This window comes from Mustela lutreola, chromosome 2 (assembly GCF_030435805.1).
Source record: "Mustela lutreola isolate mMusLut2 chromosome 2, mMusLut2.pri, whole genome shotgun sequence".
Taxonomy (NCBI): domain Eukaryota; kingdom Metazoa; phylum Chordata; class Mammalia; order Carnivora; family Mustelidae; genus Mustela; species Mustela lutreola.
This window is the reverse complement of record NC_081291.1, coordinates 130,361,201-130,385,466: the sequence shown is the minus strand read 5'-3', so window position 1 is coordinate 130,385,466 and position 24,266 is coordinate 130,361,201. Positions and strand designations below refer to the sequence as shown.

At 38.7% G+C, this 24,266-nt stretch overlaps 1 protein-coding gene across 1 annotated transcript in view; it reads left to right on the top strand.

Annotated features, from left to right (window-relative positions):
• Positions 1-4,815: 4,815 nt before the first annotated feature.
• The window catches only part of PRKCI (protein kinase C iota), a 67,854-nt gene continuing 48,403 nt past the window's right edge, over positions 4,816-24,266 (top strand). The window contains exons 1-2 of the mRNA XM_059163498.1: positions 4,816-5,108; positions 21,876-21,997. Of these exons, the coding sequence (XP_059019481.1) occupies positions 5,008-5,108; positions 21,876-21,997 (223 nt within the window). The 5' untranslated portion in view covers positions 4,816-5,007. The remainder of the gene's footprint in view (positions 5,109-21,875; positions 21,998-24,266) is intronic.

The following is a 24,266-nucleotide window of genomic DNA, read 5'->3' as shown; positions in this document are numbered from 1 at the left end:
ATCAAACATTGCATGCTCTACTGACTAAGCCAGCCAGGTGCCTCAAAGTGAGGACATTTTAAATAAGTTAAGGCTAAAACTGCTCTATGTAGTGTGGGGGTGAGATTGGGGAACATAATGGGAATAAGTTTGTGAGGCTGGAGTGAAGGGAGTACCCAGATAATGAGGAGATAAAGTAGGCCATGTCAATGTGGCAGTGAGAGGGCAAAGAAGAAGGGGTAAGAAAGTCATGGGGGTATTCTCCATTTAAATCAGCAAGGTTATGGGGAGCCTGGGTGGCTCAGTGGGTTAAAGCCTCTGCCTTCAGCTCAGGTCATGATCCCAGGGTCCTGGGATCGAGTCCCCCATAGGGCTCTCTGCTCAGCAGGAGCCTGCTTCCTCCTCTCTCTCTGCCTCTTTACCTACTTGTGATCTCTGTCAAATAAATAAATAAAATCTTTTTAAAAAAATCAGCAAGGTTAATTAACAAAATAAAACTAAACTCTCTCACTAACCTCAGCTGTCAGGACTCCAGTCACGAGTTTAAGTCGTGGCTTCTGTTCTTGAAGGTGAGGTACAACAGTGTGATAGTAAAACAGGATCACACAAGACCCATGTCTACTATTCATTATCTCATTCACCATTTTCCAGGCAGGATATTTTTGCTCCACATTGGGACAAGTACTTTTGTGGTCACAAAATAGGAAAATCTTGGCCAAAATATTTTAAATCTCTTAAGCCTGTGGATTTGCACATTAATTAATTTTCCCTATTAAAGTTATTGCAGTGAGTCAAAGGCAGGTTAATTCAGCCCAGTGCTCAATGTTTATCTCTGCAGGTCACAAAGTCAGCCCCCCCTCCCCCCCGCTGCAAATGATCAGGACTTACAGTTTAAATCCTTTTTTTCTCCTTTTAATGACATTATCCCATGCTCAGTGTATCCCATGCTCAATTAAGAATGCTACGTTAAGGGCAGCAACCTTACTCAAAGCTAAGTGTATTAGTAAGCACCATTAGCAAGCACGGACAGAAAGAAAATAGCTGTGGGAGATTTGGTCAGTGTCTACCATTGAGTTTACATTTTCTACCATTTGATTCTCAACTGAGGAAGAGGCATCAGAAATACCGTAGCAGTATTTGCCATCAACAAGATGGCAAACAAGTTTTCGTATCTGATTCTGACTGCAGCCACACAGGTGAGGTTCAATAAGACTGAATATAAAGGTCAACTTCTTCTGATTATTCTTGTAAAAGCAGCTCAATCCATAGAAAGGAAGTGGCATTTTCCTAAAGATATGATTAATGTGATGCCATGTTCCTTTTAAACCCTTTTACAGAGTTTTTTCTTTTTCTTTAAAGAAATGGCTTTTTTCTTTAAAGAAATGGCTAGATAGTTTTCAGGGTTTTCTTTTGTTATAACATAACATAACATAACATAACATAACATAACATAATTTCTTTGACCTGATCATCCTGTAAGCATAACTCTTTGTGCCTTATATCTGTTATAATTTCATCATATTGACTTTAAAAACTAATGTCAGAGCACTTACAGAATGGAAACACGAGGAGCTCCCTATATATACTCTCCCCAGTGAAACAAACGTAACTCATGAAAATTATAAATAAAAATATAACCATTCAATCAGACCTTGGGGCCATTTATGACCCAGGGCATTGTCAGAAGCACTGGGGCAATCATTTTCCAATTAGTGGAGACTAACAGCTAGGAATAGGATCAATAGAGGCAAACTAACCAAAGGATGGATAGGGACTTGAGGAAAAGAGTCAGAGAACCTGACTAAAACCACTGTCATCCCCCAGGGGAGGGAGAAGGAGTCCGGGTGTCAGCTTGGGGAGATGCACCAAAGCCCTAAGGAGACATCAGAGCCTGCACACTCTGGGAGAAATAAACTCCCCTCAACTTGTCTGGCCAAGTCACTCAACAAATAAAGAAGTGAACAACAATGACAACAAAAGTTGGAGCCAGTCTGGATTAGTCTCCTGAGTTGCTACAATGGAAACCTATAGCTTGCAACAAAAAAACAGTGAGACATACAAACATGCAACTGAGCCCCATGCACGCAGAAACTGCCTTTGAGAGGATGCAAATGTTGGACTTAGCTGACAGGAAACAATGCTTATGAGTGCAGATTTGGAATTCTTCAAAAAAATACTAGCAAACTGAATGGAGCAACACACAAAAAGGATGGTAAGTCACAACCAGTTGGGATTTGTCCTAGGAATGCAAGGTTTGCCTACATCCAAAAATCAATTAATGTGACATACCGTATCAATAGAATAAAGGAAAAATGGGATTATCTCAATAGATAGAGAAAAGGCACTAAATGAACACCAGCACTTTTTCAAAATAAATATAGTCTAACGTCTGTCTGGCTCAGTAGGTGGAGTGTGGGACTCGATCTCCATGTCTTGAGTGCAAACCCCATGGTGGCCACAGTGCTCACTTTAAAACCAAAGAAAGAAGTAAAGTCAACAAACTAGGAGTAGAAGTTCCTCAACCTGACAAAGGGCATCTGCAAAAAAAAGGGAAAAAAAAAATCTAGAGTAATCACATCTGATGTGTAAGACTGAAAACTAGCCACGTAAGATTGAGAATAAGACAAAAATGTTCACATGCTCCTCTTTATTCAACATAGTACTAGAAGTTCTAGCTAAGGCATTCAAGCAAGAAAAAGAAATAGAAGGCACCCAAATTGGAAAGGGGTAAATCAATTTGTATTCTAAAATGGCATAATCTGGTGTACAGGAAATTCTAAGGGACTCACCAAAACACTATCAGAACTAATGAGTTCAGCAAGCTTGTAGAACACTGGAAATATGCAAATTTAGTCTTCTACACTGGCAATGAATAATCAAAAAATGAAATTAGGATGGGAATGTAAATTGATGTAGTCACTATGGATAACAGAATGGTGGTTCCTGAAAAAATAAAAAATAGCAGTATGATAAGATGCAGCAATCTCAGTTCTGGTTAATTAGCCAAAAAAACCAAACACTACCTTGAAAAGATATTGCACCCCATGAAGCATTATTTACAATAACCAAGACATGGAAACACATATTTATTATAAATTCTTATTGATGACAAAGTAAGCAATAAGCCTCCTCTGAAAATAGTAATTACCTTCAGAGCATGAGCAGGCCAATGATGAAGGATTTTTCAAACTTGTAAGAATCCAAAATAAAAAGCTCTCCATGCCATACCTTTCTAAATTCTCATTTCCCCATATAACATAAATTTCCTTTTGTCACAAGCATACTAAATTTTCTATTAATCCAATTAAAATTTCACACTCTCACTTCAGAAATAGTTTATACTTCATAGCTAATTGATTCATATTTAACATGTTGATACAGGTCCCCAATTCTCAATCCTCTGATACCAAGTCTTTCACCAGGAATTTTTATTTAGAGTTTATAATCTAGGGGCAGCGGGGTTGGTTAACCAACCAACCAACCAACAAACCATCCAACCAACCAACCAAGGAGCTCAGTTGGTTAGGGGCCTGCCTTCAGCTTAGGTCATGATCCTAGGGTCCTAGGATTCAGCTCCCCTCTGGCTCCCTGGTCAGCAGAGAGCCTGCTTCTCCTTCTCCCTCTGTGGCTCCCCCTGCTTTTGCTTCTCTCTCTGTCAAATAAGTAAATAAAATCTTTTTTAAAAAGTGTTTATAATCCAAGTTTGTAGCAATTGAAGGACATCAATTGCCAGACTAAGTGTCAGATGTAACTGATGAGTCAATCCTCCAACCCTATTGATCATAATAGAGAAAGTTATTTCCCTGATTATTCCAGCCTTTTTAGCATGTGTTGGTGCCAGGACTGAGGCAGGAGCTGGATTCCCACCTGTATTTGCAGTATGTGACAGAGCCAAGATCAGTGGAAGGTCGGAGACAAGGCTACAAGGTCAGATCTGTTATACCCTAATCTTTAGCTAAGCAGTGATAGAAAAAAATAGAAAAAAAACAATGCTGATGGATGGACTGGGTAAATACTGTGCACCTGTGCCATGCGATGGCACTATACAAGGGCCGAGGTATGGGGGCTGCAAAGGAAGAAATGTCGGTCTTTCATCATACCTTCCAGTTGAGTTTCCTCCTTTATTACGTTCATTATTACATTTGTTACCTATGTTATTAAATTCTTTCCATAAAAGAGCTTGTGCTGAGCCGGTTACCAAAGTCTTGTTTCCCAAAAAGGCACTGTATAATTGAGATGATTTATGCAATTGGAAGGGAGAATTCATCAGGCGACAAACTGAAGATCGTGACGAAGCCCAATCATTTCCAGTGACCTCAGATGCCCAAGCTGGATTCAGGATTTCAAGCCGAACCCTTACCGCGGGGTGCAAGCCGGAGACAGACTCGGTTAGAGAGCAGGGGAGGATGGTTTCCGAAGTAAAGAACCTCCAGTCCCAGAATCCCATCGGGACTCCAAATCCCAGAAACCCGGCAGGGCTAATCTATCCCAGTCCCTAGTCGGCTGACCGCGGACGCAACCAAGTTGGGAAACCGGGGTGAGATGCTGCCGCCTTGTCCCCTAATGTTTTCCCTGCAGGAAGGGGGCTTTGTAGGGAGAACGTTGGCATTCTCTCGGTCACAGCTTCCAAGAAGGTCTCCCTTCTGGCCCTTGTGATGTGACAGGCTGCGTCTCCCATCCTCTCTCCCCCTTTTCCTAGCCCCCGTAAGAATGGTGCAGCCGGGCGGTGAGGCTCCTTGAGATGGATCGATGGTTGCGCCCGCCCTCCCCCGGAATGTGGGCCTTTGGAGCGAGCGAGGTGGGAGGGACCCGAGCGGGGAGGCGTGCTGGGCCCGGGCGGCGGGAGGAGCCGCGCGGTTCCGGCTGCCCCGGCGAGGCGACCCTTGGGTCCGCGCCGCGGGCGGAGTGGACAGGTAAGCAAGCGGCAGCCGCGCCTCTGGAAGAGGCTCGGGCAGCGGAGTGCCCCCACGGCGCCCGGCGCGCCCCCCGCACCCTCGGCCTCCCGCGTTGAGGCGGGGGAGTAAGGAGATGCCGACCCAGAGGGACAGCAGTACCATGTCTCACCCGGTCGCAGGCGGCGGCAGCGGGGACCATTCCCACCAGGTCCGGGTGAAAGCCTACTATCGCGGGTGAGTGTCTCAGAGTAGGGGTGGGGGTGGGAGGGGAGGGGAAAGGCCCGCTCCACTTGGACTGGAGGCGGGGAGGGTGAGGGGCTGGAGATGTGGGCGAATGGGTCCGGGCGGGAGCCTCTAGGGACTCACGGTGGGTGACCAAGTGGTCGGGGGAGGAGCATGGGGCGCTGCGTTGGGGCACCCCAAGGTGTGTTTCAGGGCGCCCGGGAGTCGCGCGGCTGATGGCTCCCGACTAGGGTCCGAGGGAGGAGTCTTGGAATGGAGCACGTCCACCTGGTGGGTTCGAGAGAGACTCGCCTACTAAGAGATTTACTAGGACTTTACGTCATGAAGTCTGAATGTGTTTGGGGTTGCGAATTGATTCCGAGTGATGCCTCAGTGAACTAAGTTTGCTCTAGGCTTGAAAGACAGGACCGCTTTAGTTTGCTGGTTCTTTGAATTACCAGAAGGCCTAAAGCCTCTGGTTCTCTAAGTCAGGTTTACCTTTCTCGCCTAGAACAGTTCACAAAGTGTATCCGGACTGTGGTCAGGCTGCCTGTGTATTAGACATAGGAGTTATTATTTAAGAGTAAAGTTGATGGTTTTTAGGGATGTGCATTAGGTACTTATGTCTCGCCGAGATTAGGCTGTATATGTGTAGATTAAACTGTGAATGTTTCTTTGTCAGTGTTGCTTCAAGGACCATTTTGATGGGGAGAGATACTGCAAGGAGAGAAGAGGATGGTTTTAAAATCTGTGAGCTTTACGTATATTATTACCTGTTACAACTCCTGTGCTTACACCAGTAATAACCCAGTCCTAATATTGTTGTATTAAATCATAGTCTATAATCAGTGACCTGACGGACATATCCCCCTTCTCTTGAATTCAGTTGTGGTTTGAAATACGAGATAGTTATATTTAGTAGCTTTAGAGAGGTGAAATGTTAGTGTGAACATGAAGATTTGAAGTTAAGGGTGAACAGAAAACCCAGTGGCTTTGGCCTGTCTGACTGTTTGTCCAAGCAGAAGTAAATTGCTTAAAAAAAACTCAAGTACTTGGAGGTTGAAACTGCAATGCATACTTTTACATTCCGGAGGGGATCAGTGAAGATAGCAAATTAAAAAAAAAAAACAACAAAGAAACAAAAAAACCCGCCTCTCTTGTTTTGATTTCAAAGGAAATGGAAGCCCTAAAATGTGTTATTGGTTTGATATAACGACTTACTAGTTCTCTTGCAGCCATGCAGCCTCTGACTTCTTGTTTATTAGGTTGACTGTATTCAGCTGTAGTTTACAAGAATTATTTTGGACAGTATCAGTGTTTTTGATTAAATTGATCAAGGAGGTCTTCAGTTTAAGACAATACCTAGAAGTGTGTGTGCCTGTTTTTTAAAAGTCTGTAGTGGTCCCAAGAGCTGTTTTGACTTGAATATGGTCAGCTATGAACTTTGCAATGTGGGGGAAAAAAGTTTTTGCTTCCTTTATCTTACCTTTAACTTGATAGAGGAGGTATTTCACTTTACTTTCTTTTTTTTAAGAATAGTGACTGGTCATATAGGCTTTTTTCTTAAGTAAGATTTTATTTATTTGACAGACAGAGAGTCAGAGAGCACAAGCAGGGGGAACAGTAGAGGGAGAGGGAGAAGGAGGCTCCCCACTGAGCTGGGAGCAGGACTTGGGACTCAATTCCAGGATCCTGGGACCATGACCTGAGCTCAAGGCAGACACAACCAACTGAGCCACCCAGAGAGTCACCTCACTTTCCATTTTACAAAGTTGACAGTCCATGAGTTATTAGGCCTAGAGAATGAAATATATAGTAGGCGTTTGGGTTTTTTTTTAAGGTGTCTCATTATTGACATTTTAAAAAACTGGATTAAATGAATATACTCACATGGTAGGAATGTGCAGATTGTACAGAGGTATAAAATAAGTGACTTTCATCCCATTGTCCCAACTTCCAGAGGTATGCTGTTAACAGTTTATTTCTGTTCTTCTGGTGGTTGGCTTTATTACTTTAAAAGTTATACTGCTGTTTCATGATTCAACTTTAGATAGTACCTCTTAATCCCGTCCTCTCAAAGATTAGAAATTGGGTGAACACTGCCTTTTGCTTGCCCTTCTCCTGTTTGGTGCTTCTCAATTTTTGATTGTTAAACCATTATTTTCAGTTCTCTGGTTTACATTTATGACTTTAAACAATATAAATTCTTGTCTTACTAAATTTAAATAATTTCCAATAATTTTAACTATGAAGAGGAAGAAATTTAGCTCCCCCCCCCATTTTTACTGGTTTTACAAATAGAAATAGGCCTAGTTAGTAAATTAAAATTACCATAAACGTCTCCTTTGGAAAGAAATCAAAGTCTGTTATATTTCAGGAATGTAGGTGTCATATTGTCTTGGCTTATTGCTACAATTATTTTTATAAAAGAGAATAAAAAAGAACATATAATCCTTTAAGTGCCTGACTAGAATTTCTCCAAAACATTCAAGTTAACATTTTGTTTTTTAAAATCTTATCAATTTGGGCACCTGGGTGGCTCAGTCGTTGAGCATCTGGCTTCGGCTCAGTCATGATCCCAGGGTCCTGGGATTCAGCCCAGCATCGGCAGGCTCCCTGCCTAGCAGGAAGCCTGCTTCTCCCTCTCCCACTCCCCTGCTTGTGTTCTCTCTCTTGCTGTGTCTCTCTCTGTCAAATAAATAAATAAAATCTTTAAAAAATAAAATAAAAATTTATGAATTTTTGTTAAAGAAATTTTTTTGCCCTTTATTGCTTTTTATTCATTGGAAGCTTTCTAACAGTGCCTTCATTTCAAGCCTCATTTAAAGACAACATCAGCACTCTCTAAATTGAACCAATTTCTGTCCCCTGAAATTAGATCTGTTAAGATTATATGTTTATTAACAATAGTCTAAACCGGTGGTTTTGATATTACATAGTCAGCTGCTCATTACTACAGATGAAACTAAAATGAGTCACCAGTGAGGGTAGCTAATAAACAGGTAGGCTAACTAGAACACCTACCTGATTTTAAAATAGAAAATTCTTCCTTTGTATCAAGAAATGTAAGGACAAGGTGCATTTGAAAAAAGTTTCTATTCTTTCAGATCTTATGAAAGGCTATTATTGGAAAGTTTTCTCCTATCCCCTTGTAACAGTGTTTCTTTCCAATGAACATTGAATCTTGGAATAGCCAGAATTTTTCAGTGAATCAATTGCCTTCTCCTTTCAAAGACGTGTATAGTGTTCTCTCATTCAGTTAAATTTGTTTAGTGCAAATGTGACATCCCTCTAGATGTAACAGATTTAATTAGATTTTTTCTAGTTTTTAAGCAGCAGATTAATAGCATTGTGAATCCGACTGGTTTGGGGTGCCTGGGTTGCTCAGTTGGTCAGTTGTCTGACTCTTGATTTTGGCTCAGGTCGTGATCTTGGTTGGGGTGATGAGATTGAGCCCAGTGTGGGGCTCCTTGCTCAGGAGGGAGTCAGCTTCATATCTCTCTTGCTGTCCCTCTGCCCCTTCCCCAGCACGCACTCAAGCTTTCTCTCTAAAATAAATAAGTCAGTTTTCAAAAAAAAAAAAAAAATCTGACTGTGTCACAGCCTATACACCCTTCTTTCCTTGACATGGGAGTTTGTCAGTGAGTGGCCTTCCTTCTTCAATCATTACCTAGTAGTGTTAGGAGGAAGAGAAACAGGTTTTGTTGGTTAGTGATAAATTGCTATTGTATGTGCTTATCCTTATATTAAAGTTACTTGATATTATGGGATAGAGTTTAACAAGGAAATGTCTGGACTACTCATTTCATTTTACATTATAAATGTATGGGAAATTTCACAGAAAGATTGTAAAAATGCTTTTTAAACCCACTGCCATTGAACGGTTATAACATTCTGGAGTATTCTTTTTGTGCACATCTACAAATAGGAGATTAACTCCTTGTGTTTTGGATTGTATAGCTGGTTCAGTGAAGAAGTATGCAGGATTTTTTTGTGAACAAGTCTTGGCAAGACTTGTTTTTAAAAGTATTGCAAAATAATTTTAGCAATATAAGGCATATCTCTAGAATGTTCTAAGGAAATACAAAGAGTATATTGAGTTGGGAGTTGGGGGAATGTTAGTTATTAGTCCTGGAGCTTCTGGCATCACACCTAACCACAGGACAACTCCTCATAGCTTTATCAGAGGAGAAATGACTTGGTGGCCTGGTGCCCAAAACCAAAATAGCTCTCTCAGAAATTTGAATCAGATAATACAGAGATAAATTGCTTGGTAGCAGTGAAGACTGGAGCTGCAGAGTTAAGGGAGAGGCTAGTGAGGCCAGCACCAACCAAGTACAAACGTCAGGTCTGAGAAAGCAGAGGAGGAGGCAGTTTTCTGTGAAAAAATTCTTCCTGGAGGTCCATGAGAGCTTTCTAGTACAACTCTGAACCCTCTTGTTAAGGTAACTTGAGTGTTTGGGTTTTTTTCCAAGGTTGAAGTGAGCATAGTGAAAACCTGAATTTTTAAAATTCCACTCTTGCTTAGGATTTCATGTATTACCTAAAGTGTGTTTAAACTCACTTTAATAAATATTGTTGAATACCTGCTGCCTACTCTAAGGTAGGCACATGGTGCTAGGATGGACAGAGGGTGTAGAGGTGACTAATATAAGGCTCTGCCCTCAAGGGACTGAGGAACTTCTAAGAACACAGACATAGAAGAGTTAATAAAGGAGTGTGTATGTGTTTATGGTAAGGTCCTTGCAGGGTTGGATATTGGGGAGGGGTTTGGGAAACCTTCTAGAGGATGAAGCCTTTGAGGCTTTTGAAGGATAAATAGGTTTGCCTGGTTGATGAAGATGTGGGGTGAGGGTCATTCCAGGCATTGCACAACTGCATGGTATGTTTGGGGAATTCAGATCAGTTTAGTTTTTAGTCCCATAGTCATTCCTTATTAGGACATAAAGTGTGAAGTGGGCACTGATAAGTGAGGCTAAGAAGAGGTTCACAAGCACTACTCATGAAGATTCTTGAATATCATACTTTGGGCTTCGGACTTTTTTTTCGTTTGGTGAGGGTTTTAAGTAAGAGAGATTCATGCTTAGATTTTCATCTTAGAAGGCTCACTCTCAGAACCAGTATGGGTGATGAGTTAGCAGTGGATGAAGACTAATTTGGAGGCTTTGGAAGTAGTCCAGCTGAGAGAATCAGAGGGGGAGAAGAGGCTACGGATTGAACAGTGATTTTAGGGGTAGAATCAATATGAATTACACATTGATTGCCTGTGGGGAAAAAGGGATTCTGACAACAATGGGTTTCTTATTTGAGAGAGACTAGGGAATAAAGGAGGAAAAGATTAGTGAGAGGAGGTAATTCATTATGTGGAACAAGTAACTGAATTTTGAGTTCTTCATGCTTTGCAGGCATCCAGGTGGAAATGCCTAGAATTAACTGAAGTGCCATTTATTGTGTGCCTGCTGTATGTCCCAAGCCCTGTACCTGGCAGCTTACCTATGTAAGAATGTGGCTGAGAATGATGATAGAAACAAAAATGCAACCAGTTATCAAATGTAGATGACAAAGGCAAAGGACTAAAACTATATTTTAACAATACAGACATACCTAAAGTGGAAAGTTCCCCTTCTCCCCTCTCACCCCAACTTCCTAATGGTATCCATTGTTAATAGTTGGGATATTCTGCATCATATTAATATGTCTTTAAGTATAGATATTCTATGCACACAAACCCTTTTTTTTTTTCAAGTAAACAGATTTGTATTTCTACACGTTTCTACAACTTGAATTGTTTTCATTCACGATCATCTTTCCATGTGAAGGTGGGCAGGGATAACTAGAGACATTCATAGAGAGAGCAGACTGCTTACTTTATAATCGATGTATAGTGTTCTCTAGTGTTGTTATACCATAATTTAATCTTTTTCCTGATTGATGAGCATAAAAAATTACCTTCATTAAATCAGTATTTCAAATTATGCTGAAGGAACATCCTTTTTATTTAGTATATATTCTTGCAAACATGGTCTAAAATTTGCCTATTTTAAAACTTGATAATTGTCTTCCAAACACCTACCAATTTATGTTTCAAACAACAGTGTACCAATGAAGTATTTTCCTTGTGTTCCCAACTGCACATTATTGGTCTTTAAAGTTTTACCCAGTGGGGGCGCCTGGGTGGCTCAATCAGTTCATATCTGCCTTCAGCTCAGGTCATGATCCCAGGGTCCTGGAATCAAGCCTTCCATTGGGCTCCCTGCTCAGCTGGGAGTCTGCTTCTCACTCTCCCTCTGCTCCTCCCCCTGCTCCTGCGTTTGCATGCACTTGCTCTCTCTCTCAAATAAATGAAATCTTAAGAAAATAAATAAAAATTTTCCCAATTAAAAAAAAATTTTTTTCCCAATAGGCAAAAAATGCTAACTTTTTTTTACAGCTATCTTTTTATACATTACTGATCATTTGTAGTTCTGCAGCTTGTTTAGTCATGTCTTTTGCCCAGTTTTTCTCTTGGATTCTTTTTTTTTTTTTATTAGTTTATTTGAAGGGGCATTGACATTTTGTCTGTTAAAAAAGTTGCCAACATTTCTGTAACCTGTTTGTCTGGGTTTTTCACTTTAATCAAATCCATCTGTTTTTTTTTTTTTTTTCCCCCTTCTTTTTAGCTTCTGGGTTCTCTTAGGTATGTGTATTTCCCATCTAAAAATATTTTTTGTATATTAATTATGCAGTTTTTCAAGTGATTATCTTTTCAATCAATCTGATATTTAGGGGTTTAGTTGTTTGTGATGTACTGATACAACTTAATTTTTTTTAAAGTGTATTCTAATATTGTTACTGAATAGGTTCTTTAACCACTGGGCTGAAGGACAACTTTGTTCCATACTAAATTTTTCAGATGAACTTAAGTACTTTCTATTCTGTTTCATTGATTTTTTTTTTTTTAAGATTTTATTTATTTGAGAGAGAGTGAATATGAGCAGAGGGAGAGGCAGAAGAAGAGAGAGAGGGAGAATTAGACTCTCTGCTGAGTAGGGAATCAGATGCAGGACTCTGTCCCAGGTCCATGTTATCATGACCTCAGCTGAAGGCAGACAGACACTCAACCAACCTGAGCCACCCAGGTGTCCCTTTTTCACTGATTTTGGGGAGACAAATATATTTTTGCACATACCGCCATTAGTTTAATTATTTTAGTTAGTTTTGATATATGCTATGGAAAAGTCATTTCATTAATTTTCTATTTCCACATTTCCTTGGCTCTTCTTGTATATTTATTTTCTCTTCCAGCTTAGTTTTTGAAGGTTTTTCTAGGTTCCAGAAAAAAAAATCTTTTTTTTTAAAATTTTACTTTATTTTTTATTTTTTTTAAAAGATTTTACTTATTTATTCCAGAGAGCAAAAGTGAGCAGGGGGAAGAGCAGAAGGAGAGGGACAAGCAGATTCCCATTTGTGCATGTGGCCTGATGCAGGACTCGATTGTAGGACCATGAGATCATGACCTGATCTGAAAGAGTCAGACACTTAAGAGACTGAGCCACCCAGGTGTCCCCAGGAAAGAAAAAATCTTGTTGGTATTTTGATTTGGAATTGCTTTGAATTTATAGGTTAATGTGAGAACTGATAGTTTTATAATACAGAGCTTTGCCTTTTAACTATGAGGTATAATACCTATTTATTGATTTTTTTTTTTCACTAAGGTTTCTGTCCCTTAGATTTTACACATTTCCTGTTAAATTTATACTTAAATGTTTTATAATTTTGTTCTTTTTGTGAATGCAGTATTTTGTTTTCAGAGGCTTATGATTTATCATCTGTTTTTGAATATTTAAGTTTAACTGGTCACCTTAATTCTAATAATTTCTTAGTTAACTTGGAATTTATAGCTAGATAATATCTGCAAATAACAATTTTGCCTCTTTAATATATATCTCACTTATTTTTTTTACTATATATTTCGCTTATTTTTCTTAACTATTTGGCTAGGTTTTCTAGACAGTGTTGAATTTTAGCAAGATCTTTTATCTTTTTTTTTTTTTTTTTAAGAGAGGGAAAGGGGGAGCAGGGAGGGGGAACAGAGAAAATCTCAAGCAGGATCCATGCCCAGCTTAATGTAGGACTCCATCTCACCACTCTGAGATCATGATCTGAGCCAAAATTAACAGTTGGACGCTTGACTGACTAAGTCACCTGGGCATCCCAGCAGTGATCTCTTACCTTAATGAGGTATTATCAATAGTTAGGAAAATCTCACAAATTATCTCCAAAGATGCCCAGTCTCTTTTCCCCCTCTATGAGGAATGCTAAAAAGCATAGAAACTAATCTTTATAATGTATCCAGTTGTTCCAAGAACTATGATGAGTGTTTTCCCATCATTTTAATTTAATCTTCACGGCAATATCCAGAGGCAGATACTATTATCTTCATTGTATGGATGGTAATGTTGAGGCTTAGTAAGCCACAGCACAAAGCTGAGTCTTAACCCTTCAGAGAATTTTTTTTTCCTTTTACTATAGGGATGGGCTTTTTTAAAATCACTTTTTTGCTTTTTTGTCAAAGTCATATTTCATAGTTCTTTTTTTTTTTTTTTTTTTTTTTTTAAAGATTTTATTTATTTATTTGACAGAGATCACAAGTAGGCAGAGAGGCAGGCAGATAGAGAGAGGGGGAAGCAGGCTCCCTGCTGAGCAGACAGCCCGATGCGGGGCTCGATCCCAGGACCCTGGGATCACGACCCGAGCCGAAAGCAGAGACTTTAACCCACTGAGCCACCCAGGTGCCCCTCATAGTTCTTTTTAAGCCAGTTTTCTTTTTCTTTCTTTCTTTCTTTCTTTTTTTAAGATTTTTAATTCACTTGAGAGAGAATGAGAGAGCACAGAGAGAGTGAGCAAGCAGAGGGAGGGACAGAGGTAGAAGGAAAGAGAAATTCCAGCAGACTCCTCCCTGAGCTCAGAGCCTGGGGGTGGTGGGGGTCACCTCAGTCTCATGACCCTGAGACCGTGACCCTAAGCTGAAAGTAAGAGTTGGACACTAAACCAACTGCACCACTCAGGGCCCTATTTATCATCATGATCATTTAAAAATGGCAGTTGCTTTATGACTTTTTATGAATAAATTAGAGGAGTGGTACTATGAGATTGTATGAATATTCTCTTTCCTCAGAACTTTTAACCCAGTGATTTTACCATCCATGGATAATTCTGCCTAAATCTATTATATCAGTGATTACAAATAAGACTTTTTTCTCTTTATACTACATTTAATTTTGGAGAAAAGCTTATTTTGAGATAGCAGAAGGACTGAACTGGTGGTTCTTTTTTCAGGTTTATTTTTAAAAGCATTTGGTCCTACGGAAAAACTTTAGATTCTGTATTTTAGAACATAGGAACATAATGAATGCTTAAAGCAGTTTGTCTTCTGAAGCCCAGTAGCAAAATTAAGACTGCTTTTTTTTTTCTTTTTTAAAAATTCAGCTAAAACTATATCTAAATTTGCCATTTGGGGAATTTTTGTGGTGAAGCAGACTATATTCTGTCGAAGACCAGTGGTAAGATAATTTATGCTAACACTGAAGTTAAAACCAGAAAAAAAAATCTTTCATGCACAATTTGTTTTATACCTTTAGAAAGTAATATCTTTATTTTGTAGCTCATTTTTAGCTTTAGGGCTATAATAAGGATCTGGTGTTTGTAGATGGTATGAACATGGTGCTTTTTCAATTACTTAGAGAAGTGTTTATATAAAACTCCCTTAAATGTTTTAGTTCCTGGAACTTAAGGAGTGGCAGTTGATAAAGCATGACTCCTTCACTGAGTCTCTTTAGGATGTTTGTACTTACATTTTTTAAGGATTATTTTAAAAATATTCTGATAAATATTTTTTAGCTCTTGCAAAATAAGATTTCTTAAAAATCCCTATTGTATACAGACATGCTTACATATGTGTTAATTTTAAGTTCATGTGGACCTTAATAAGGAAGTCATATTTTGATGATATCTGATACTGGTTTTTTTTCCCTTGCCTTCAAAAAACACAATGCCATACTTGTTCTGGCTTTTACTTATTTAATTCTAAAATACATTCTTTCAACTTTTACTCCCTTATACTAATGACCTTAAGGGTATTTTGAAAGAAAAATTGCTGAGGGGGTGGGAGGGGGTGGGCAAAGTGGGTGATGGGTATTAAGGAGGGTGCTTGTGATGAGCATGAGGTGTTGTATGTAAGTGATGAATCCCTAAGTTCTACTCCTGAAACCAATACTACACTATATGTTAACTAACTTGAATTTAAATAAAAGCTTAGAAGAAAAAATATAATATTAAAAAGATAAATAAAATTGAACAACCCCCCCCCAACGTTGCTTTAAGGTTATCATATCTCTTAATAATGTTGTTAGAAGAAGGACCTATTTTCTATTTTTATTTTCTTTTTTAAAAATAAAATTTTAAAATATTTAAAGCAATTTTATTAATAAAAGTCATTTTAAATTTTTTAAATATTTTGTTTATATTTTTTCTAGAAAGCAAATTTTATAATAAAATCATACCTTTATATGGTAGAGAAATTAATGATTATCTATACCATTCAGAAGAGTCTGTACAAAGCACATCTTCTTTCCATCTCTGATCTCTCCCCAATCCCCAGTTCCACTACCCAGAGTTCCAGAGTTAACTACTTTTTAAATTTTGTTTTGTTTTGAGGCGCCTGGGTGAATCAGTTGGTTAGGCATATGACTCTTGATTTTAGCTCAGGTCACAATCTCAGTGTCCTGAGATAAGCTAGCGTTGGTCTCCACGCTGGGTATGGAACCTGCTTACGAATCTTTCCCTCTCCTGTCCCTTTCCCACTCCCTGTGCTCGTTCTCTCAAAAAAATAAATAAAAATAAAAATCTTGAAAATTTTGTTTTGTTTTATTATATCTGTTGTTCAGTATGAAAGATGAGGAATTTAGTACTTCTTTGTCATTGTCTCTCCTGGTTTTTAGTTCTTCTAATCATTATGTTTGTAACTTAAATAATGTACCTTCTTCTGCTTTTCTTTTTAATTGTGGTTAAAAAAAACCCACTTAATTTACATCTTAACCATTTTTAAGTGTACAATTCAGTAGTGTAACTATATTCACATTGTTGTGTAACCAATCTCTAGAGCCTTTTCATTTTGTAAAACTGAAACTGTACCTATTGAACAACTCCCCATTTCCACCCACCCCCAACTCCTGGGAACCACTGTTCCAATTGAGTGGATTGATACAGTATTTGTCTTTTTGTGACTGGCCCATTTTGCTTAACATAATGTCTTCAAGGTTCACCCATGTGTCAGAATGTCCTTATATTCATTCATTCATTCGTTCATTCATTCATTCATTCATTCAGTAATCTCTGCACCCAATATGGGGCTGTAACTTGGGACCCTGAGATCAAGAGCCACATGCTCTCCTGACTGCTCCAGCCTGGTGTCCCAGAATTTCCTTTAAGGCTGAATAATATTCCTTTGTGTTTATAGATCACATTTTGTTTATCCATTTCTCTCTTTTTTTTTTTTTTTTTTAAAGATTTTGTTTATTTATTTCACAGAGAGAAATCACAAGTAGATGGAGAGGCAGGCAGAGAGAGAGAGAGGGAAGCAGACTCTCCGCTGAGCAGAGAGCCCGATGTGGGACTCGATCCCAGGACTCAGATCATGACCTGAGCCGAAGGCAGCGGCTTAACCCACTGAGCCACCCAGGCGCCCCTATCCATTTCTCTTTTAATGGACACTCTGGTTGCTTCCATCTTTTGGCTATTGAAATTAATGCTACTATGAACATGGGTGTACAAATACCTTTTGGAGTCCCTATGTCCTGTTCTTTTGGACCTGTACCCAGAAGTGGAATTACAGGATCAAGTGGAAATTCTGTTTTTAATTTTTTGAGGACCCTCCATACTTTTTCCTATAGCTGCTGCACCGTTTTACATTCCTACCAACAGTGCACAGGGCTTCTGTTTCTCCACATCTTTGTGAACACTTGTTATTCTGTTTTGTTTTATTTTGTTTTGTTTTGTTTTGATAGTAGTTATCCTAATGGGTGTGAGGTGATATTTCATTATGGTTTTGATTTGTATCTCACTAATGTTTAGCTATGCTGAACATCTTTTCATAAGCTTGTTGGCTATTTGTGTATAATTTTGGAGAAATGTTGGTTCAAGTCCTTTGCCCATCTTTATTTGGGTTATTTGGTTTTTTCTTTTTCTTTTTTTTTAAAGATTTTATTTATTTATTAGAGAGAAAGAACGAATGGGGAGGGGGGCAGAAGGAGAGGAAGAAGCAGACTCCATGCTCAGCAGGGAGCCCCTTGTGGGACTGAATCCTAGGACTCTGGGCTCATGACATGAGCTAAAGGCAGACACTTAACTGACTGAGCCACTCAGGTGCCCCCATTTGGATTTTTCTTGTTCCCTGTTTTTATTTTTAAATTATTAATTTTAGATAGAGTATTGACTCTACTAAGAAACATTCTGAAAATAAAATTTCTCCACATCTTGATTTTTCTTAGAAATTTTTACATTCTAAAAGTTTGTAACATTGTTCTCTTCTTTAAATTACAAATTTTTGTTTAAAGCAATTGTTAAAAGCATTTATGAGTTGCCTAACTGGCTCAGTTGGTGGAGTGTATGACCTTGATCTTGGGGTTGTGAATTTAAGCCCTATGTTGGGTGTAGAGACTACTCAAGGATAAAGTCTGGCACACCTTGGGGGAAGGGGGTGGGGTTATGGATATTGGGGAGCTATGGTGAGTGCTGTGAAGTGTGTAAACCTGGTGATTCACATACCTGTACCCCAGGGGATAACAATATATGTTTATAAAAAATAAAAAATAAATTTAAAAAAAAGTCTGGCACACCTGGGTGGCTCAGTTGCTTAAACATCTGACTTCAGCTCAGATCATGATTTCCAGGTCCTGGAATCAAGCCCTGCATTGGACTCCTGTACTCAGCAGGGAGTCTGCTTATCCCTTTCCCTTTGTTCCTCCCTACCCCCAACTGGTATGCACACGTGTGCTTTCTCTCTCTCTCAAATAAATAAATAAAATCTTTTAAAAACAACAAAAAAACCCACATTTATAATGAATGCTTATGTAGGTGTTAAGTACTTGAAGAGCCAAGTAGTATGATCAGGTGCTTAAAGAAGGAAAAATAATCTTGCATAAATAAAACTTTTCTCTTTTAAAAGTTCCTCTTAACTTTGTTGTTTGGGGCTGGTATGTTTTCTTCAACACTTTTATTTCATCTGTTTTCAGTCATCTGGGATTTTTACTTTCTGGTCCGCTGGTGGTGCAGACTTCTTACTTCTAAGACTTAGATAATTTGGCATTTCAGTTTTCTTCTCTCTCTCTTTTTTTTAAGATTTTATTTATTTATTTATTTATTTTTAAATTAAAAAAATTTTTTTAAGATTTTATTTATTTGTCAGAGACAGAGGGAGAGAGAGCGAGCGAGCACAGGCAGATAGAGAGGCAGGCAGAGGCACAGGGAGAAGCAGGCTCTCTGCCGAGCAAGGAGCCCGATGTGGGACTCGATCCCAGGACCCTGGGATCATGACCTGAGCCGAAGGCAGCCGCTTAACCAACTGAGCCACCCAGGCGTCCCTTATTTATTTATTTGACAGAGATCACAAGTAGGCAGAGAAGCAGGCAGAGTGAGGAGGAAGCAGGCTCCCTGCTAAGCAGAGAGCCCAATGTGGGCTCTATCCCAGGACACTGGGATCATGACCCAAGCTGAGGGCAGAGGTTTTAACCCACTGAGCCACCCAGGCGCCCCGCCATTTCAGTTTTCTGATGTTCCATGGTCCCTTCGAATGAAGGGATACAGATATGTGTTCCTCTGCCATATTAAGCCAAAGGCATTTGTTGCTTTTGTTTGTTGCTTTTAAAAGGTCAGTTGTGGAGGGGAAGGGTCAGAGCACAGTGTCCACCCCAGGTGTCATTAGATTTGGATTTGAATTCATATCTATTTTTTTTTTAAGATTTTATCTGACAGACAGAGGTCACAATTAGGCAGAGAGGTAGGCAGAAAGAGAAACAGGTTCCCTGCTGAGCAGAGAGCCAGATGTGGGGCTCGATCCCAGGACCCTGGGACCATGACCTGAGCCGAAAGCAGAGGCTTTAACCCACTGAGCCACCCAGGCGTCCCCATATTCTATTTTTTAACTGGGAGAGACTGGCAAATATTCCTTTATGCTTTGCTTTTTAAATCTGTAAAATAGGTTAGTCTGTCTAGTTTGACAGTTACTGTGAATGTCATATACAGTTTGTTTAAATACCTGGAGCACATTCAGTATTCTATGAATGCTTATAGGCAAAGGAAACATAAACCGTGATAGTACCCTGTCAAAAGTGTGTTTTCTGGAAGCTGGTTTTCTCCTAGAGAGTATATCTTCTGTAGTCAGTTAAGAAATGTTTAAGTTCTTATTATGTTAATAGTTACGTGAATCTGTGAAACAGTCTGAGAATTCTTGTCTTCCAGTTGTGTATGGTTTAGTTGGGGATGTGTTATCAATGTATGAGTTAAATAACAGAAGATGGAACATAAGATACATGTTGGGCAGGTTTAGAAATGTAGACCATTGGGCTTGTGTGGTCGAAAAAGGCTTAATGGAGGTTCATGTTGAAATACCAGTTAAAGAATTGATCCCCACCTCCCCATATAAACTGGGCCTTGAACTGAGGAAAGGTCAGAATTAAAACTTGGATCATCAAGGTCTTCTGTGTGAAGGTCATGAGTAAACCAGATGTCTGTCGTAGAGTATATGTGTTGGGGATGGGTTCAATTTGAGAATAGAACCAGATTATTTAAAAAACTTAAATACCACACACAGAGAGCTGGAATTACAGATTTAAGAGACCCACTACATAGAGATAGTAGTTAAAACACTGAATGTGAATTAGGTTTAGGGAGAAAGAGTGACAGAGGATGAATGTGAGAGCGGGTGTAAAGAGTATCTTGTGATTGACAACCAAAAGAGACTAGAGTTCAGAAAAGCAGAGAACCAGGGTGGCATACTATTATGAAAGCCAAGGCAAGAGGGTTCTCAGAGGCAGGGGCAGAAAGTTCTGAGTTGCTTAGGGTGATTCTCAAGAAAAGGCCAGTCAGTTTTCATGCTCTGCTCTCTGTTTACTTTTGATAGCCCCTAAAGACTATAGTTTTTTTTTTTTTACTTTTTTACAGATGACTTAAAATTCTAAACTCCTTATTTCCCTCTCTGTGCTCTGTGTTCAAGCTACCTATGTGTGTTCACAGTTCTTCCTTTCTTCCGTGAATATTTCTCAAGAATCCATTCTGTGGGGCGCCTGGGTGGCTCAGTGGGTTAAGCCTCTGCCTTCAGCTTGGTCATGGTCTCAGGGTCCTGGGATTGAGCTCCGCATCGGGCTCTCTGCTCGGCAAGGAGCCTGCTTCCCCCTTTCTCTGCTTCCTCTCTGCCTACTTGTGATCTCTCTCTCTGTCAAATAAATAAACAAAATCTTAAAAAAAAAAAAAAAAAAAAAGAATCCATTCTGTGCTAGGCACTGGGTCTAGGCACTGTGTTGGCCACTAGGAATATAACGAACAAAACAAAATCCCTACTTTCATCAAACTTATATTCTAGCAGGGGTAGGTGGTAGACCATAAACACTGGTTTACCTGTTGAAGTAGTAGAAGTTGGTCCGAGAGGTAGTCAGCGCCTGGTAAACCCTGCTAGGGACTTTGTTACTCTGCATGAGAGACCAAGACATTTGAAGAGTTTAAAATAGGAAGGATGTGAACTACATTAACTCTGTAAAACTCTTAGAACAGTTTGACACCTGGAGATCTTTGTAAGTGTTTGTTAAATTAGAGTCTTTCAGGCTATCTGACTTAACATTTGAAAGGATACTGTGGCTGGCTACTGGGCCTAGATTAGATCATGGGGAGCCTTCTCATGGCTCCTTGGAGGAAACCCCAGGCCTCCTGTTACGATTTCAGGCTTCACAGTGAGTAGCTGCTAGGTAGATTTATTTGAATACTGTTGCTTATCTAACACTAAAACAAACGTAAATACACATTTATGTCTATTCCCATGTTTTCTGCATATCTACCTTAAAACATTAGTCATATTATAAAACGAATTGGGGAAAATGGGAGTTCTTTGGAAAAAGGTGAAAATGAAGGTGTGCAGTCTAAAAATCATGCCATACAAAGAATGGATGAAAGTCTCATGGATAGTTAATCTGTGGATGTGAGGGCTGAGGAAGAGGACATGACAGATCTTTGTCCAGTTATTGAAGAGCCATCTCTTAGATGAAGGGTAGACTTCTTAGGGAGGGGAGATCTGGAGTCAGCGATTAGAACAGATTTCAATTATATATAAGGCAGAAACTAATCAATAACTGAGCTGTTCATCTGTGGAGTGCAGTGCCTCACAGAAGAGTGTGCTCTTGAAAACTAATATTAAAGCAAAGTGGGACAACCGTCAGAGCAGTTAGGGTGGGCTTCCTGAAGAAGGAAGGAGATTGAATTGAAGTTTCTCACAAATCCACTATTTTTATTTTTAAATTTTTAATTTAAACTCAATTTAGTTAGCATTCTACTTTTTTTTATTTTTGAAATTATTGATATGGGTTTTTCTTTTTTCTTCTTTTTTTTTTTTACTTTACAGAGATTGTCTACCGGAAGCAATAATGATACACTCACAAAATATCTGACGTCCTTCAGATCGCCAGGCATTCAGTAGTATGTAGAACATCATTAGTTTCAGTTATCTTCAAACTTAAAACTCTTTTTCTTTTTCAGGGATATCATGATAACCCATTTTGAACCTTCAATCTCCTTCGAGGGCCTTTGCAGTGAGGTTCGAGATATGTGTTCCTTTGACAATGAACAGCTTTTCACCATGAAATGGATAGATGAGGAAGGTGAGTGATAAAGAGCGGGCTCTATGTGTAAGCATTTGATCTAAGATACTATTCTGTCATTTATTTTCAAAATACGGTAAAAGTCCTAATTTATGGACTATTAGGTAAATTAGAAATTCGATGCCATTTTTATTTTGCTTCAGGTACTTAAAAGAATATCACCAAAGGGGACAGTCTTTGTTTTGTCCTTTTTACTCCAAAAAAAATGAGAAATTAATGTGACTGTCTTCCCCCATTAACATAAACATCAAATAGTGTTATATTTTACTTTAATTTTGAATATGAATGTTTTATACTTTAGAGATTACTGTCGATAATTTGGCAGTATTTTTTGCTGAATATTTCTTCAAAGAAAATGTTACACAATAAAAGTGATTGTGACACTATGATTTCAAAGATGGTGGCATTGATACTTTAATGACTTGAACTCAGAAAACATTTATTGAATATCTGTGTACTAAAGATAGATATTTTCTGCTCTTAAAGTCAATGTCTCATTGGGAGATGGACATGTAAATAACAGATGTGGTGAGTTGAACATAAATGCGTAGGGGTCTTGAAATGCAAAAGCAGTAGCATGTCCATGTGCCCGAAATATTTGTGACATTTGGACTAAAATAGTAACAGAGTAAAAGTTTTTGAAGTGGTGGAGGTGAGGGGAAAACCATTTTGACAAAGAATAAGATAGAAAAAGGACAGAGGTATGAAGAACATGGTGTGTGTGGAAGAGCAGTAATTCACTAAATTAACGTGTAGGGAATGGTGTGGTATCAGGACTAGATCCTTGCTCCTGAGTGTGGTCTGCAGAACTTTTAGAAAAGGCTCATCACAGACTTCTGGATCTGAATCTATATTTTAACAGGAACTACAGGTAAGTCACATGAATATTAAACTTGTAGAAGCTTAGGGTTGACTCAATCCTGGAAGGCTTTGCAAACCACATTAGACTTTATTTTACATGCTAGAATGTCGCCGAAGTATAGCTTAAAGATACCTTAAATTTACTAACTTTGTATTATGGCCCTCTATTAATTGTAATGAGAATGAAATTTCTTTTTAAGGGAAGTTGTTATAATATGTAGCTCAGTATTTGGGGCCATTTCTAGGTTTCCTGATAGGAAGAGCCCTGGAAAGATATTATCCTAGATCCAAGTTGTACATAAACTCAAAATCTACTTTTACTTTTTAAACACATTTTTTAAAAAAGTTTTATTTATCTAATCTCTGTGCCCAATGTGGGGATAGAACTCATGACCCCGAGATCAAGAATCACATGTTCCTTCCAACTGAGCCAACAAGGCACCCCTTTAAAGACATTTTTAGAAGTTTCTCTAAGGTAATCCATGTTTGCTGTTTGGGAAAAAAAAGTAGCACAGATGTTTTGAAATTTTGAAAGAAGTCTTCTGTTTGCCCTTTCTCTTCTTTCCTTCCTCATCAGTCCCAGGCGTAAGAGAGAAAAACCACTGTTACAGCTAGTATATATCCTTCAAAATACTTTCTCTGTATATACAAATATGTTTGTTTCTGTACATTATTTATAAGTGTACTTTTTTAATACAAAAAGAATTCAATCACATAAATCATTAAATGATATTTCCCTTTTACATTTTGAATTGGACATTTTTCATTTCAGCATGAATGGAATTATACCATTACCTTTTTTTTTAAAGAATTTTATTTTTTTAAAGTAATCTCTGCACCCAAAGTGGGGCTTGAACTCACAACCTCAAAATCAAGAGTCACATGCTCCACTGACTGAGCCAGCCAGGCACCCCTACAGCATTACTTTTTTAAGTGCTGTATAATATACCACATCATTGTAGATATTTCTTGGTTTATTTAATCCCTTATTGGTGGATGTTTGGACTACTTCCAGGGTATTTGTTTTTTGTTTTTTGTTTTTTTTTTTTGCTACTGTAAGCAATACATAATGAACATCTTTATATGAAATTTCGTGCAATTGTATGGGACTTTGTGTAGCAAATGCATAGAATATGCACATCATAAATTTTGGTAGCTAGGGACAATTCACATTCAAAACAAGTTCAAACCAATTTATGGCACAGTTACATTGAATGAGAGCATCCCTTTGCTCTTACCCTCACTAACCTCAGATATTATGAGTCTTAACATTTTTTGAAGTCTAGTAAGGGAAATACTAGCTTGGTATTTTAAATTCTGTGTTATTTAAGGACAAGTCTGTCTATATTCATCCATTTTTGACCACAAGGCTAGTTTAAGTATTGTTAATTCTAAATAGTGTGGATAT